The sequence below is a fragment of the Phaenicophaeus curvirostris genome, chromosome 19 (assembly GCF_032191515.1).
Source record: "Phaenicophaeus curvirostris isolate KB17595 chromosome 19, BPBGC_Pcur_1.0, whole genome shotgun sequence".
NCBI classification, from domain to species: Eukaryota; Metazoa; Chordata; class Aves; order Cuculiformes; family Cuculidae; genus Phaenicophaeus; species Phaenicophaeus curvirostris.
In genome coordinates, this window is record NC_091410.1 from 14,575,748 (window position 1) to 14,593,038 (window position 17,291).

At 49.9% G+C, this 17,291-nt stretch overlaps 1 protein-coding gene across 5 annotated transcripts in view; it reads left to right on the forward strand.

Annotated features, from left to right (window-relative positions):
• TMEM94 (transmembrane protein 94) overlaps positions 1-17,291 on the forward strand; it is a 40,079-nt gene that overhangs the window by 11,116 nt on the left and 11,672 nt on the right. For 4 of the 5 annotated variants that reach the window (XM_069872608.1, XM_069872606.1, XM_069872604.1 and 1 more), the window contains 15 exons: positions 2,404-2,523; positions 3,195-3,322; positions 3,924-4,060; positions 4,725-4,921; positions 5,676-5,827; positions 6,425-6,527; positions 6,833-6,919; positions 7,424-7,540; positions 9,875-9,931; positions 10,936-11,040; positions 11,623-11,787; positions 12,026-12,232; positions 12,490-12,805; positions 13,543-13,716; positions 16,140-16,242. In XM_069872608.1, the coding sequence (XP_069728709.1) occupies positions 2,404-2,523; positions 3,195-3,322; positions 3,924-4,060; positions 4,725-4,921; positions 5,676-5,827; positions 6,425-6,527; positions 6,833-6,919; positions 7,424-7,540; positions 9,875-9,931; positions 10,936-11,040; positions 11,623-11,787; positions 12,026-12,232; positions 12,490-12,805; positions 13,543-13,716; positions 16,140-16,242 (2,168 nt within the window). The remainder of the gene's footprint in view (positions 1-2,403; positions 2,524-3,194; positions 3,323-3,923; positions 4,061-4,724; positions 4,922-5,675; positions 5,828-6,424; positions 6,528-6,832; positions 6,920-7,423; positions 7,541-9,874; positions 9,932-10,935; positions 11,041-11,622; positions 11,788-12,025; positions 12,233-12,489; positions 12,806-13,542; positions 13,717-16,139; positions 16,243-17,291) is intronic. The other variant, XM_069872605.1, reaches the window with a different exon arrangement.

Below are 17,291 nucleotides of genomic sequence, written 5' to 3' on the forward strand. Positions count from 1 at the left end.
GGAGGAGTCCCTGCATCTGATGAACGGCTGGGAGGATCCCTGTGGGGCAGCTTAAGAGCACCTGGGTTCCCTTTGTGGAAAGGTTTTCGTTAGGACGTTAAACAAGTGCCTCGTTAGCAGCTGGTGGCTTGGCAGGGCGGCTGTTGCAGCCAGAGCCTGGAGCTGCTCCTTGCCAGGAGCTTGGGATGGCTCTGCTCGCCCCTGCCTTTCCTGTTCTGGTTCCAGGTGCTTTCCCTGACTGCTCCCTGTCTGTGGGTGATCCCAGTCACTCCAGGCAGCCTCTCACTATGTTAGTTCAGTGTTTACTGGGCTGGCACTGCCGAATACCCCATGTTCGTGTTTCAAGTGTCGGGATTGGTGTTTAACACTCCCGATCCTTCCCCCACGCCCCACTCTGCCCGTCTGCCCCCTCTGCTGCAGCTGCCTTGGGGCTGCCCGTGCCTTGGCTGATACCACAACAAAACAGAACCCTTGGGGAGCAGAGCCACGAGCATTTCAGCAGCCTGTCTGATCACTGCTGCATTTGCTGCCTTCCTGCCCGCTGCCGGCTGTGATGTGGCAGTTTCTCCTGCCAGGCAGATGCTGGCATTCAGTACAGCTTTCCTGTCATTTCTGCTGTAGCTCTTCATGTGTCCATTGGAACCAGCTTCAGTTGAAGTCCCTTTTATTACTGCTGCCTTTCATTCTGTGTTTTATTTATCTCTTTGCTTTCCCTGTGTTGGAGAGGATGAGTGGTTTTGTGGATGCTCTTCCACGCCCCAAGCAGCCAGCAGTCAGGGGAGAGAGAGAGAAACCTTTGTGGCTTGCTCCGTGCTGCTCGCGGCGCTCGTGTTCGCAGCACAGCTGGCAGAGCGACACTGCCTGCCATATTCTCTGGGAGTCTTTGGGAGTCTCCTGTGCTGATGTTACCTGGGCTGCTGCCAAGAACAACACAGAACTGCTTCCTCTGTTCCTAAAGTGACACCGAGAACGAGAGCGACAGCAGAATTATATTTAGTCCTGTAGAAGCGCAGCTCTCGCAGGATTGCTGTGCTCTGCCTGGACAGAATTTCTTGTCTCAGGCTGCCCCTGGTAGGCAGGGCGTGTGGCTCTAATAGATGGGAGTTTAAAGAGCGTCTCTCTGCTGTTCCATGATGCTTACTACAGTTTTGGATTGGTCCATCAATCAAATGAGCCTAAAGTCCGAGATTAGTTTCTGGTAAATGTTCATCACAAAACCACTGTGTTAAGGAACAGGAAGGAAAGTGCAGATGGGAGCCGAGCTGCACTGGCACAGCTGAGCACATGCCTGCAGCTCCTCGTGAGCCCCTGGTGGATGTGGCAGGACTGGGAAGGGCTTGGGACCACGACAGCAGGGAGAGCAGGAGCTGCGTGTGCTGGGCTGTGTCCCACTGCGGGGACCAGAGGGGAAGGCTCCAGCCTGCTGTGTGCCTGGTGGTTCTTTATGGGCAGAGCAGTAGAGCTGAACCATTCCAATGTGCACTCACACCTTCATGGTGTTGGTATTAAAACATGAAATGTGAATGAGAACTTCTATTGACCAGTGCTCTGGTATCTGCTGTAGCCTTCTTAGGGACACCTGCCTGTTTTTCCATGTTGATTCCCTCTCAGTGACCTGGTGCCCACAGCACCCTCTGATCTGAAGGGAAGGTGAGTGTTCTTGCTGCAGAAATGCAGACGTTGACCCCGCTTCCTCACTGCCAGCGTTGGAGGGCACACTCGTGGGTGCATCCTTTAGATACTGCCTTTTTGCTGAAGGGAGAGGGAGCAGTGCTTGGGACTCTTTGTGCTCCCGTAGCCCTGTGGGTTTGCACAATTCAGCAGTTAAATCTCCAGGGCTTGTTCTTGTAAAAGGAGGAGCTGATGCTGGAGTCATGTCTCACCTGAGCTGATGCGTTGCCTTAGCACTTATGTCTGGGGGCTGCTGTGTCAAAGTAGCCATAGAGGCAGGATTTTTAAGCAAAAATTCATGATAAGCAGATATTACGTATTATTAGAATTGGAGATATTGTACTACTTAGTTATTACTGTTAGCAAAATCCACCCTGTATTGTTAAAATTCCACTGTAACTGTTCTGTTGTCTTTACAAGCTGACACCAGTTCCAGCCTCGGAGCTGAGTAGCTCACAGTCTTGCTTAGCAGAGTTGACTTGGTACTGTGCTTTGCTAAAGTGTTTCTCTGGGCCAGTCAGGGCTGGGGTGTTTACCTGATACTACGTCGGTGTGATAATTCCAGGCAGCAGTCTAAAGTTCATGGGAGGGAAGATGGTTTCAGGAAAACGGAGAATCAGGCTGGTGATGGTGAGCATGGAGCATGCAAAAGGGTGCTCAGTCAGCCACCAGGAAAAAGCTTGAAAAGACAATAAGAAAGCACTTAACAGTTTGGTTTTTTTGGCACCTTAGGATGAGATGACCTCAAGTTTGGGCCTTACCACAAAGAAAGCCCTCATGATCCTGAGAGACCAGTTGTCAGCTCTGCTGGAGGGGCATCAGAAGGAACGGAAAAAAGTGACTTCATGGAAGGTGAGGCATCAAAGAACACAAGGTTGAGCACTCAATCTCCCTTCCTCAAAGTAAAGCTGAAGATTAAACAAAAGTTGGCTGCGTGCCCTCCCAGACTGCTGCTGCAGAGGGTCTGGGAGTAGAACTGCCAAAGTCCTTGGGAACAAAGCAAGGAATCCACCTAGGGGTCTGATTCTCTTGACGCTTCTCTCCGGGATGCTAGAGCTCTCCAGGAGCTTGGCTTCACCTGTGAAGGAGCCAAGGGCTTCAAGAGCCAGTAATGGCAGTGTACTCAGGGGTTCTGTGTCAGGTGGAAAGAGCTGTGAGGCTCCATAGCCTCCTTTTGTCCACTGTGTTCTCTGGCGTGAGTGTTGAATACAAAGTGCTAGTGTTTATGCAGAGCTCTTAGAAGCATTCCTGCTCAGTTGTGGCAATGGGGCACCCTGGCACAGAAGCCTTTTCTTTTACATCGCGGTAGGAGTGAAGCAGTGAGTGTTCCCCCAGCCTCGCCAGCAGAGCAGCTTCAGTGCTGCAGCTTTCCCGTAGCTGCTCCCTAGCATTTTCAGGGGGGTTATGGTGTTGTGTTCACCGTGGACTGTCAGCTGCATCCTTCACCCTTTTTCACGCTGGTTTTTCGAATGTCTGTCTCTGTGTTTCGTGAATGCTGACTGTCTGCTGCTCTCTGTTTGTAGGAGGTGTGGAGGAGCAGTTTTCTGTACCATGGCAACCGTTGCTCCTGCTTCCACTGGCCTGGTGCCTCTCTGATGCTTCTGGCAGTGCTGCTGCTGCTGTGCTGCTATGGGAGCCAGCCGCAGGGGAGGTGAGCAGAACGTCCTACACTAATTAACTGGAGCAGAGTGGTAGTTTTATATCACCTTGACACTGTGCGTGGCTGGCATAGCGGCGCTGTCTCTCGTTCTGCTCAGACATCCAGGTGTTGGCACACTCACACTGGTAATTCTGTCCCCATCAATCCCTTTCTCAAAACTTTAGCCAAATGCATTCTGCTTATGACAGACCCATGGAGTCACCTATGGAGAGACTGTTTTTTTTTTCTACAGCGTTCATAGATCTTGGAAAAAAAAGGCTTGATCATAGTTAGGGAGGATTTTGAAACTAGAGAAGCTCGTGGCTCACAGAGGGAGTTCCTGTGCTGTCACATGTGCTGTAGCATGCCTTGGCTGTGTTTGGAAGAGCATTTTTTAACTAAGACAGATCCTTTCTTACTTATCTAGTGGCATTATTCTAGAGAAGTGTGATCATAGCTGTCCAGCTTTTTTCTTTTAGCTGTCAGTCTGTGGGTTGTAGGGATAAATGACCGAGTGGGTGTGCATCCATCTCTGTGGGTGGCTGGCAGGGCATTCTGCTCCCTTACAAAAACCTCATCTGCTTTCTCCTTTGTTCTGTTTTGCTGTGTGAAGCCAAGGTGCTGAGATCGTTAATGCACTGGCACTGTTCCTTCTGCTCCTCCTCGACCTCTTCACAATTGGACGTCAAGAGAGGCTGAAGTGCAGAGAGGTGGAGAGGAGGCTCCAGACCATCATTGATAAGATAAATGGTAAAGTCTCGTTCAACTGTCTCTCATTTGCATTTGTGTTTTCCTCCCATTGGATTCTTCTCCAAACCTGATCACGTATGTTATTAATTGAGCTTAGCAGCCTTCCCTTCCGTTATGCAGCGACAGGTTGAGAGCTGTGTCTGCTCGTGCCTGTCCTGTAGAACAGTTATGAGCTGTTGTGGACGTGTGCTCCCAGTCCTTGTTGTCGGGTGGGTGTCTGTTGTGTCTGTGCTTCGGAGTAATTCAGATCCTCAGCATCTTACAGAAATATCTGCCTTGCAGCAGATGATGGGAGAAGAATATGTGGGTTTGTACCGCAACATAGAACAGGAGGAAATAAATTGCTATGCATGAGCATCGTCTCCACGGGGGCTTTTGAACCAGAGGAAGTAGTTCATGCCAGTGCAGCAGTTTTAAGGACAGCCTTTAGCTTTTCTATTGTACAAGTATGTATTTAAGGTTATAAAATGACTATGTTGTTAATATTGGGCGGAGAGAAAGGGGGAAAAAAACATTGAGAAGGAAGAGAGAGATGATAAAAGGTCACGGGGATGGACTGAGTTTAGCACTTGAGGACCTGCAGCCACTACAGGGTGTAAATCGATGGATGATTGTCCCCTCCAGAACTGTTATCCCTCAATTCTTCTGCGCTGTGTGCTTCCAGATGCACTTGGCAAGGAGGTGAAATGGCTGGACTCCATGTACCCTGACCTGCACATGCCTTATGCCCCGTCCTGGTCCCTCCACTGGGCCTACAGGGACGGTCACCTCGTCAACCTGCCCGTGAGCCTGTTGGTCGAAGGAGATGTCATTGCCTTGAGGCCAGGCCAGGAGTCATTTGCTTCTCTGAGAGGGATAAAGGTAACTTGCTTGTCTGATTTCCCTGGCCTGTAACAATACATTTGCTACCACTCTGATTCACAGTATACGGATTATTGGAGTGTTTGATTTCTTCTGACCTTGACAATGGTTTGACATTCCCGTTCAGTCAGGGATGGTGCTTTTAGACAGCCTGCAGCATTGCTATGAGCTCCCAAAACTAATGGGCTGGGGACCCTCATGTGATACCAAAGCACTGCGTTCCCACCCTTCAGGTCGAAGGGGACGCATATGGTGCTGCTGGCCTGTGGGATGATGTGACTTACCAACCTCACCTTCATCCTGTGTTTTATTTGCAGAAACAGTTTGTCTCTTTGACCCTGTCTCCTTGCTACTGCTTTATTGTAAAAGAAGATAATATAAAATACTTGGGGTAGAAATAAATTAACAAATCGGTTACAAGAGCTGTGCAAATATTTTGCTGCTGGAAGGAAACTGGAAGAAGTCTAAAGCTTGATATTAAGCTGTGTTGGTTTCTAGCGTGACTTTCACTCCAAGTGCCAGTTTTCATGAACCAGATCTGCTTGAACACAAGCTTTTAATTTGTCTTCAAGTTTGAAGTATTAATAATAGTTCATCTAATTAATTTGTGGGAGCTGAGAGAGGGAACTGTGCAAACATGTTATTGTGTCCCCTGCAGCGGGAGGGATCCCACTGGCCTGGAGCTCCAGGCCCTCGCAGCAGGGCTTCTTCGGGCCGCAGCTGTGCAGCCTTTGAGCTCTGACTCTCTCCCTAGGATGATGAGCACATAGTTCTGGAGCCAGGAGACCTGTTCCCACCTTTCTCACCTCCACCCTCCCCGAGGGGAGAAGTGAAGAAGGGACCTCAGAACCCTCAGCTGTATCGTCTCTTCCGTGTCTTGAAGACCCCAGTAATCGATAATGTCAGGTGGGTTAAATATGGTGCACAATGCTTGCACAGCTTGGATATGTCCTTGTATTGGCAAAGAGTGAGACTTGCCAGCATGGGGATTTTCAGGTACACCATGCTGTGTCTTCTCCATGACCTGGGAAGGCTTTAAGTCTCTTGCTGTGCCTTCAGCTGTCCTCCTTCACTGGTCACTGGGGCTGATCCATAAGGTCATGTATACATGAAGTGTTACTGGTCAGCTTGGTACTTCCCAAGTCCATTTGCACAACGTGGGGAGGTCACAGATTTTGTGCATTTGATGTAAGCAGCGATGTGACCCCCTTAGTCAGCTGGTGCCACGGGTACGGACTGTGCTGTGGAGTTTCAGCAGACACTGGGGCGCAGGAGCCTTCCAGCTGAGCCAGTGAGGAGAGCCAGGCAGTTTGCTCACAGCACAGATTCACCACAGCAAATGCAGCGCTGTTATTGCAGAACCTGCCTTCTCTTTTCGAGGTCACCCCTCATAGCACAGGGTGGACTCTGTTCTAATAAGCTGTAACAGGAGGTTTAACTCTGAGGAGACTGTGGGGCTGGGAGCTTGGTTGCTGAGATCTCAAGCTGTTTTCTGTTTTTTAGGTGGTGTCTGGAAATGGCTTTGTCACGTCCTGTGACAGCCCTGGATAACGAGAGGTTCACCGTGCAGTCAGTGATGCTGAAATACGCTGTCCCTATCGTACTGGTAGGTCTCATTTCAAGCCTTTGTTGTTGAGCGGAGCCGTGTTCTGTCGGTGAAGGTAAAGAATTTGCAGCCGTCAACAGGAAATTGTGGCCAGGCCTGGACTCCTGGTGCTGACTCTGTGTGTACCTCGGGTAGCTCAGAGGTGCAAAGACGCTGAGCTGTGGGAGCGGAGGGAGGAGCTGCACCATCAGGCCAAGGGTATCTTCCAGACTTTCCTAGGGTTGAGAATCTTACAAGGCAGTGCAAACTAGTTCCTCACAAGTACTGGTAGGTAGCTGACAGCGTGACCTCTGTTTGAATTGCAGGCTGGCTTCCTGATCACCAACGCTGTGCGCTTTATTTTCAAAGCTCCCGGAACTGCTTCTTGGCAGTACACTCTTCTTCAGCTACAGGTAAAGGAGAGCTCTGAGCTCCACTCTGCCTCCTTCCTTGAGCACTGCTGAGACTGATTCCCTCTCTCTGCTTCTCGCTTCACCCCATGACAGCATCCTGTGCTCACCCTCGTGCTTGCTGGACCCAGGAGCAATCGGGGCAGCGGGACAATAGCTCTGCCCTGGCCATTCCTCCCAGACTGCCCTTTAAGTTGTTCACTCTCTCTCCTTTGCCACGTGTACACGTGTTTGTGTGTGGTATCCTCTGCCATTCACCTTATAGAGTTTTTGCCAAATTCAGCAAGCAAACCAGCTGCAAGTGTGTGATTTAGTCATGGCCTCCTTCGTCACAGAGCCCTAAGGTTGTGTGTGTGTCCCCTCCTGTGCTTCCTCTGTGTTGCACTGTTTCCAGTGCAAGCAAACCCCTTCCTTCTTGCCATTGCCTTTTCCCCATCTCTCGCTGTGGAGGAAAAGCTGTCATGTGAGAGGTCTGACTCGTTTTTGTCCCATGCTTGTTCTTTGCAGGTGAATGGTGTCCTACCCATCCTTCCATTGCTCTTTCCTGTCCTGTGGATTCTTGCTACCACCTTTGGAGAAGCCAGAGTCTTGGCGCAGATGAGCAAGGCCTCATCCACCTCACTGGTAGGTGTCTCCACGTCAAACCATTGCAGAGAAAGAGATGAGAAGGGCACAGTGAATTCAGCAGATGTGCCCACATAACTAAAAGCTATGGTTATCCCAGCTGTGCCCTCTCCCTGGTGCACAGCTTGGCTTCTTCTTGAGCAGTTGTTTTAATTCTTTCAACCTGTCTGTGGTGAAGGAGGCTCCAGTGATTCTATAAAACTCTTCAAGGCATGTGCTTTCTATCAGCCAAATATGATGTCAGAGGGATTATCACGGGGATAAGTGCCCTGTGGTGCCTTGTCACTGGGGAAAATTCATTCCCTGAGAAGGAATGGGATACATGAGACCCTCTGCAATCCCCTGTTTTAACACGTGGGCCGAACAGCCCTTTCCTGAGGCTCCGGGGCTTCGATTGCAAGCGTAGCCTTTGTGGTAGGTCAGGAAGGAACAGGAATGCCTGGTGTTTGCGCTGCTTTGGGGACTGGAGTTTGGTTGTCTGGTGGGTGTATGATCCTGACCTGGATAGAAGTCTCCTGTTCTCTGCTGGTGGCAGTGTTGGTGAGATGCTTTGTGCTGTGTTTGTCTTCTGTGCTGACTTCTGTTATGCCCGTACTTGGACAGAGTTTCTCTCTCTTTCTTGTCCTTCCTTGTCCTCTGTGGCTCTGTGTCTGTGTTTTCTGTGTAGGTCGTCCATGACTAACCTGCTTGTGTCTTGGGAGGGAGGACACACGTTGCCTTCCTCAGTGGCATTTGCACCCTTACCATCTCTTTTCAGTGTTGTCTCCACTGTACCTTTCCCACCCATTTTCAGCATTGCTGGCTTCTGTCTCTGGAACCTTCCTCTTTCCCTTCACACCTTGCGATTTGACTGGGAAAAGCCAGAACTCCCTGGCTTCCCTGCTCCATCGTCCTCCATGCACCCATTTTCCTGTCACTCACACTTGCACCTTCCTTGTGTTCTTTCCTGTCTTCTCCTGTCTCTTTGTCCAGGCAGCTCACTCTGTCCAGCCAGCTCTTTCTGTGACATCTCACACATGATCTCCACCCTTGCCGAACACCACCTTGGTCATTCCCCACCTTGACTAGGGCAGTTTCTCTTGGCCTTTCTGTTTCACTCTTTTCTTCTCTTTGCTCTGTTCAGAATGTAGCAGGTAAGACCCTATTCCTCTCCAGTCACCTGGCCTGTGTCACGCTCTTCCCTACTTTCCACCCCTTCCCATCGTGTTCAACCTGTTGGATTCCCAGTTTTCCAAGGCTGTGGGTGACCCCTGTGGCTGGTCAGTCAGCCATCCCGCAGGACACCAACCTGTGCCCCCCGAAGGAGCCCCTGCCTCACGTTGCATTCGTATGGCTGGACTACAGCAGCGTTCCTTTGGAAAGGCATTGGTATTGGTTTGAAAGCATTTGAAAACACTGCCCTTGAGGGGTTGTTTCAGTAAGCATTCGCCTTCACTGCTAAAAATGGGCATTCTGTGTTAGCAGGGCACCTGCTGAGGTACTTATTCTTAATTTTATGTTAATTTTTACTTCTTATTTTCACTTCCAGTCGAAACTGGACTTGCAAGTTTTAGGATGGAATTGCTGCTTTTTAACGTCTTAACAACATGCGAGTCAAGAGCTCCTAATTACCTCTGTAACTTGATTTAAATTATTCCCCGCAGATTTATCCTGGCTATTTGCACTTTGTTGCACTGATCCTTTGAGAAGTGCCAGGTGGATGCAGGATCCTTTGGGGTCTTGGTTTATTGTAATTATTTATGTAATTGCCAGAGCCACTCATGAATCCACTGAAATTGTTTTTTAAATTATTTCTGCTGTGGAATCCCTTTGTGCTGGATGCACAGATTTGGAATTAGTAAACTCCTGGGTGAAATTCCCTGCTGTAATTCCGCTCCCTCCCCTCCACCCATTCATATCCCCTCAATCCTCTTTGTCCATGTGTTCCAGGCTGCTGCTTTTACAGCCACTCTTTCCACTCCCTTCTTTTAACTGACCCATACAGCTGGAAGACAGAGCAGCACACCCTGGCCCTTCCTCTCTAAAACTACCCCTCCCAAAGGAGCCTCCACAGGGCGAGGGGCCATTGTTTTTGCTGTAGATGTTCAGGTAACAACCGTGTGCTCCTCTGGGATAGGCAGCACCAAGCGCTTGGACTGTGCTTCCCGAGTGGACAAAGACACAGTCTGTTAAAGACTGAAGTGCTGTGCTGAGTTAGTGGTGTGCGCAGTACAGAGATACCCAGAGCAGTGCTCCTGCTTCCCTCTCTCCAAAGGCACAAGCTTTAGGGAAGGACGCTCCTCATGACCCATTTCTGAGCACGGTTATAGTAACTGGTCTCTTCTCTTGCTGCAGCTTGCTAAGTTTTCAGAGGACACTCTCAGCAGCTACACAGAGATGGTGTCTTCTCAGGTACTATTATTATGAATTGTTTTCTTCCATCTTTTCTGCAGAACTCCATGATATCCTTTCCCTTCCTCTCCAGCCTCCTGCTTGTTCCTAGCCCCTTTTTACTGGTGTCAGCTGTCCAGTGTCTCTCATTGCTGCTTGAGTTTGCTGTGCATGCAGCTTGCATGTCTTTTCCCTACACCTTCCCATGTCAATGCTGCTCTGCTGACAGAGACCGAGGTGACCTTGGTATTGAGTCCAGGTGTGCTTTCCTGAACACTGTGGAGGGTTTGAAATCAACTTTTCGTGTCCTGAAGGAAGTACGTCATGCAAGTCCTCCTGTTTTGCCAGCTTTCAGAGTGCCCAGAGAAGGGTGTGCAGCTCTGGTGCTGGGGTTTTTGCTGCCATCTAGACTCCCTCTGAAACATCTTCATGTAGAAGAAAGGGTGTCAAGTTGATATTTTGATTTTGCAAAACATCCCCTTCTTTCAGTTTATTACCACGTTGATAACAACTCATCCGTAAGGATGGAGTAGCTGGGACACCGTGGCTGTGTTTCCAGCACCGTCACTGCCTCAGTAACCCTGGACAGGTCACCTCGCCGCAGTGATTCCGTTTGCCTGGTTTGCAGCACGGTGGTTGTGAGCTCAGGGCCTCAAACTCTGCAGTCCCAGGGGATGGGAGACACTGTAGGAAAAAATATTAAGAGGTAACAACTAACTCGCCCCAAATGAAATCACTTCAGAATCCCATCCTGTGTTTGTGGGTAGCCAAAGGTAGTTGCAGCGAATGCTCAGTCCAACAATCAGACTGTCAGCATCCTCTGGAAAGGGGGAGAAACACTTTTCCCTTGAGAACATCAGCATGTATCAGTTAACAGGTTGCCAGGAGACTGATGTTTGTCTTGCAGTGTAGCACTGTATTGAGCCTGAAAGCAGGTAATGTCATGCTCCCTTTTTTCTTTCTTTGCCCTCATGTTTCACTGAGTGAGTCTTTAATTGGCTACTGTCCTCCACTTCCCTTGGCAGGAAATGATCCGCTGTATCTGGAGCCACTTCCTCTGCGTTTTAAAAGGCAGATCCCCAACTCTGAGCTTCACTTCCAGCTTGCTCCATAGTCTGGGATCTGTCACTGTGAGTATTGCCAGGTTGTCAGAAGGAGGAGCCCTACATGGATGCTGCCTTTGCATCATTCCTGTGTCCTGCCCATAGCAGACGCTGTTAGCAGTTGGTTCGCTGCACTGGAATCAGAAACCCTCCAGGCACCTGTCTTTGTAGAAAAGTTTGTCCTGGCTTGTCCAGGCAGCCCCTTTGCAGGCTGGAACAATGGCTGCTGTGGCATCTCCCAGGATGCCTGTACTTTCCAGCTCAGGTTCTGGTTGCGTAACCCTCAACTCCTGTTCAAGAGCCAGCTGGTTCAGGTCTCGATAAGGTACTGGCTGGTAAAACAGGTTGCTTCCTTCCTATGGTCTTTGTGCCTAGTTTTGCACTATCCTCAGATTAAAATGCTGTTAAACAGCCCCTCAGTCCTGCTAGAGCAAGGATTTCTGGGAGGGTTTTTAGGTGCAGTTTCTCAAGACAGAAGGTTAGCGAAGGAGAGACTTGTCTGTCCTCCCATCTGTTTATTAAACTTGTGATATTTACAACTCTGCATGAACACTGAGACAAATTTTCACTGAGATTTTGCTTTCCTGGGGGTGTTGTGGGATGTTCTAGGTGCTCTGCTGCGTAGACAAGCAGGGGATTCTTTCCTGGCCAAACCCCAGCCCAGAGACTGTTCTGTTCTTCAGTGGGAAGGTGGAACCACCTCATGATAGCCATGAAGATCTGACTGATGAGCTCTCTACACGGTCCTTCTGCCACCCTGAGATGGAAGATGAGGTGAGGGATATGCACTCCATGATGCAGCCGTTGCCTCTAGCCATAGTTCGACTGACACGCATGACATGGTATGATAGCGGAGAAGTCCTGTGTTGTAATGCTTTGCTTAAAAGATAAAGAAGCAGTGAGGATGAGATTCTCTATTATAGGCACCCTAAAGCAGCAGGGAAGCAGCTTTTGGCATCGGCTCATGTTCATCACCTCAATCACCACTGTTTGTTTCACTGGTCTCTCGCAGCCCCATGAAAGAGACGCCTTGCTCTCTGGTCCCCTGGCAGATGTGGTCCACGTGACCAATGAGCAAGAGAGGAACTGGTCTAGTGACCCTCCGAAAGCTCCTGATGCCCATGCCCACCGAAAGCCCAGCAGCAGAAGCAAGCATCCCTCTGGGTCCAATGTGAGTTTCAGCAAGGACACGGAGGGTGGAGAGGAGGAATCTACCCAGGTAAGCCATCCTGAAGGCACACACAGTAGTCTTCTGTGGAGCTATAAGATCAGACTTAAACCTACAGAGTCTCCCCTTTGGGGAATTTGATTGGGAATTCCCTGTGGGCCAGGTTGGATGGGGCTTTGGGCAGCCTGATCCAGTGGGGAGTGTTGCAACTGGACGAGCTTTAAAGTCTCTTCCAACCCAAACCATTCTATCCTACCCTTCTATGTACTCTTTGTAACCAAGTTGAATGTTCCTGTCTGTTGGAGCAGGTTGTTGGTGACAGTGAGGTGTTGGCTTGTGAGGCTGAAGACTTTGTGTGTGACTACCACCTTGAGATGCTCAGCCTGTCCCAAGACCAGCAGAACCCCTCCTGCATCCAGTTTGATGACTCCAACTGGCACATGCACTTGAATTCCCTCAAGCCCCTGGGCCTGAACGTGCTGCTGAATCTCTGCAATGCCAGCGTGACGGAGCGTCTGTGCCGCTTCTCCGACCACCTCTGCAACATCGCCCTCCAGGAAACTCACAATGCGGTGCTGCCTGTCCATGTGCCCTGGGGCCTCTGTGAGCTCGCCAGGCTAATCGGTACGGAAAAACTGGATGAGGGGATGCAGAGAAATCAGAGCTGTCAATAGACACTTAATCCCTAGAGAGCACAAGAGAAATGTTTCCCTACTCCTGGTTGCTGAGCAGGTGGAATTACAGAGCTGATGTTGGTGTTCAGTTGCCAAAAGAGTCAATTAAAGAGATTGCTTTTGGCAAGTTCTGACCTTGTAGACACTATCTGAGGAACTAATGTCATCAAGGATATTTCCAGCTGGCCCCAGCCAGGCTTGCTGTTCTTCTGGCTCAGTCTGCCAGTCTCATCAGGAGACAGAGAATGCCTGCTAGTGGACAGACACTGCCCTGGCTTTAGCGTCATGCTGTAGAAGAGGCAGGGTATGAATGATGGGAGGTACCTCAGCTCGTTTTATGGATGGGAAAACCAAGGCATAGGGGAGATCAGAGGTTCGAGGTTACACTAGGATTCAAATCTAGAGCTCTTGAACTCATTCTTTGTGTACCCTTCACGTCAGTTCCTCTCTTCAATGAACCGGAAGCATGAAAGCTGTAACCACTAACAGCGCCTCATCTTTGTGAACATTTTTCGTCGTAGATCTGGAGCCATCTCTGTGTAGGTGCTCAGTGAGCACAGTTCACCTCTCGTGGCTGGGGAGAGGCTAGAATGAGTGCAGGGAAAGCTGGTACACAGAAGCAGGAGAGAGAACTTTTCTTTTGCTTTGGTTAGAGCCTAATTTTTCTCCTCTGTGTGTTCGTTCCAGGTTTCACACCGGGTGCTAAAGATCTTTTCAAGCAGGAGAACTATTTGGCCTTGTACCGCTTGCCAAGTGATGAGATGGTTAAGGAAACAATCCTGGGGAAGCTCTCATCCATCACCAAGAGGAGGCCGCCCCTGAGCCACATGATTAACCTCTTCGTGAAGGACACCACTACCAGTAAGGCTGCTGCTTTCTTTGAGCATCCACTGGGCACGGGAGGATCTTTTCCACAGAGCCTAGGCTCTCCACTCCTGATTCTCCTTCCTATTCCAATAGGAATGGGCTGGGATGGAGAAGATGTACAGTTGGGCGCTGTGAGGGCTTAAAGCACCTCAGCAGGATTTAACAGCTTGCCTGTCCAAGCTCTTAGTCTCTTCATAATACCTTAAACCGGCTGAACTTGGCTCTCTGGAGCTGACATATGTTCAATATTGAGTCTGAAACGTGATTATTGTGCTGCCCGGAGACTTACCAGGTAAACTGTCTGCTTTTGCCCAATTCTTCTTAAACTTTTATCTTAAATGGGGGAGGAGTTTTTAATTAGCCCTGATTGCCGCTATCTTACCTTGGTGAGCAAGAATTTTTCTGATGCTGAGATTCTTAACGTAGGAAAAACCTATAATGTTGCCTCATTTCAACTCCTTATCCTCATTTTTAAACGGTTTAGTTCAGAGGCTGGAGCTCAGACGAATGCCTGCATGACCTGGATTACGCTGTCTAGAGGAAATTCTGAGAGGAATTTTGTCAGGGGCTCATTAACCACTGGAACACCTCTTACGCCATAGACCTGCCCCTTGAGACTGTGTGAATCGTGTGCAGGCAGCAGTGATGGGTTGTGCAGATGATACCGGGTGAGCTCAATTGGCTCCGTTTATGCAGCAGAGTCAGGCCAGGTGATCATCGCTGACCTCTCTCGATGCATCACTTACGAACAAATCTCAGAGCCCACCCACTCCCCTGACGAGCTGAAGTCAAAGGGAGACTCGTAATCCATTCCACAGCTGGAGCAAAAATAGGAGGTAGCGTATCTGTTCCCTTGCTCTCCATCAAAATATGCGTCTCACCATCTGGCAGCATTCATCCCAAACCCACAGGAACTACACAGAAGCGGGGGGCTCAGCGGTGTCTTCAGTGCAGTAAAATGGCTCAGTCCCACCCCAGTCTTCCCTGGCTGTAGCGCACTGTGATTCCCTGGCTCGGCTGGCGTGGCTCTTCCTACTGAGTCCCCGCAGTCAGGAGTGGCTGTCACGCTCCCCGTGCTATTCATTAGTTGTCTTCCCTGTGCCAGAGAAATCCTGGCCTCCACGTCGGTGATTTAGGAAGGCTGAGCTCACTCTGCTGGCAGCAGGAGTTGGATGGATTCCTCCCAGATTGCAGAGCGTGCTGAGTGTCGTTCACCGCTCCGCTGCTGGTGCAGAGTGGGAGAGGGGCTGTGGCTGCTGTCAGCGTAGGGGGGTGTGTGTGGTCAGCTGCGAGCTCTCGCTCTCCGTCAGGGCATAGGTTTGTGTGAATCCGTAAACATCTCCTGTTCCCTCTTTCCTAGCAGGACCTTTCCGACCATAGGAGCAAGGTGGGAAGGATTAGGTGTTTATAAAATAAAATGAAGCAGAGCTCCGCACAAGTGCTCCTTTGTGTTCCTGAGCCAGGCTCCTTCCTTCACACACAGCTCCTGTTTGTCTGGGAGGTTTGTTATGCTGATGAACTTGGCGTGTGATGAGTATTTAGAGCAGAAAGCAGGGAGCTGCTGTGTTTTGGAAAATCCTCCGGTGTTCCTGCAGGTCCCTGCCTGGTTTGAGCAAGTGGATGTTGCTGGCTCTTGATTTCACCAGCGCTGGCGTGAGTGTTCGCAGTCAGCAACAAAGCCTGCGAGCAGCCTGGGGGCTCATTTTTCTTGGCAGTGATGTTTTTTTCATTAGATCGGCTTTGAAGCTGCTGGGGGCCAAGTCCCAGGGCAGCTGGAGGAGGGAACCAAGGCAGAGCAGTCTACGTGCGTGCAATGTTAATGGTTCGGTGCGAATGAAAGGAGCGGGACGTGTGGAGGGGCAGGCAGCCCCGGCTCCTTAGCTCACGTCCTGTGCCTGGGACCTTCGTCAGACAAGGGACATCGCCCTCCTCTGGGAAACACGCTTTAACACTGCTGTGTGCAAGAGGCAATGAAAGGTTTTAAGTCTGTGTTAAAGAGGAAAGTAGTGAGGGGAAAAAAACAGGTCAAGCTGTGGTGTCCATTGATTTTCAGTTCTCCCCCTGATCACAAGGGGAGTTACTTTTTTAGAGTCTGTTATGTTGAACTTGTGACTCTTTGAGATCCCTTTGTGAAACAGGCTGCTGTCTGGTGGCTCACAGTGTTACATTGTCTTCTGCTACTCACATGGAAGGTATTTAGAAATAGCTCTTACCCTTTAGATCCACTCCTGGCTCATCTTGAGTAATTTCTCAATAGAGATGGAAGACAGACAGAGGAAGGAGATCTCTGGAGCACATCAAGGCTGTTTGCAGGAACACTCCTTTTCAACAAATAGAGGAGCAGTTGGTGTGATATCCCTTTCCCTATCGGGGAGCCTGTGTGTGTGATGCTGACTCCTTTTTCTCTTGCACTTCAGGTACAGAGCAGATGTTTTCTCACGGGACAGCTGACATCATCCTGGAGGCCTGCACGGACTTTTGGGATGGTACTGATATCTACCCCCTCTCTGGCTCTGACAGGTGGGCAGTGGTGTCCTGTGGTGCGTTCGGGAGCTGCAGATAACCTGCAGAGGGAACCTGGTCCTTCTTTGCTTGTGCTTGTTAAGCTATTTAGTAGAAGCCGTCTCTGCTTGCAATGAGTAGTTACAGTGAGGGCAGTGTAAGAGATTAGATAGCAACAAGTAAGACTGTGGCACTTCTTCCTGTGACTGTTAATGTGTGAGTGGGTTCTGGTAGGACCATGAATTATGATCACGTCGTACTGGTGGCAGAGAATTGTTGTTGTCCTTCAAGACAAATGTCTTGTCTCACATGAAATGCAAAGTGATCGATTTGATCTGCTGCTGACAGCTTCAAAGCAACCCCAAGCCCTCAGTCCCACTGCAATATCCAACAGTGCCTGCTGCATTTCCATCTATAGCTGACTTTCTATGCCTGCCCACAGAGCAGCCGTGTTTAGTTTCATCTAATAGCAGCCCATTGCTCTTCTGAATCTGCTTGTCCTCAGGTGTAAGAAAACGCCCACTGGTCTTTTTTTGGCATGTTTGTCGTCTTGGAAGCCAATGAGAAATTCCCTGTGCAGCCTACTTGGCCACCTTTGTGGGCTTGACCCCATTGCGGTGACAGGGCATTGCCTGCCCACAGGGCTGCTGTGACCCAGCCTGGGAGGGGGTGGAGGGAAGCCTGTAACTGGAGCCACCTCTGCCAGAACCGTGTTGGAGTTGTCAGTTCCTCCCTTGGTGTTTATCTCCCTACAGATAAACTCTCTGATGAGTTAAGCTCCATGCAGTGAGATTCCTTGGAGTCACCTGGCAGCCACATAGAGCATAAGTGTATTCAGAGAGCGCTGGATTCGTACCTGCCACACAAGCAAACAGAATCAGTTCGCTGCTGCCCCTCTTGGAATGGGTGCTTTCCTTGCCCTGCAGCGTCTGCAGCTTAGAGAACGCGGAAGGAGTAGGGAAAGGCTTTTTCAGAGTCTCTGACCACCCACCCCTCATGGAATAGCTTTGCCCAGATCCCCTGCTGATCGTTTCCTCATGGAACTGTGGTGTCTGCTGTTGGCAGTG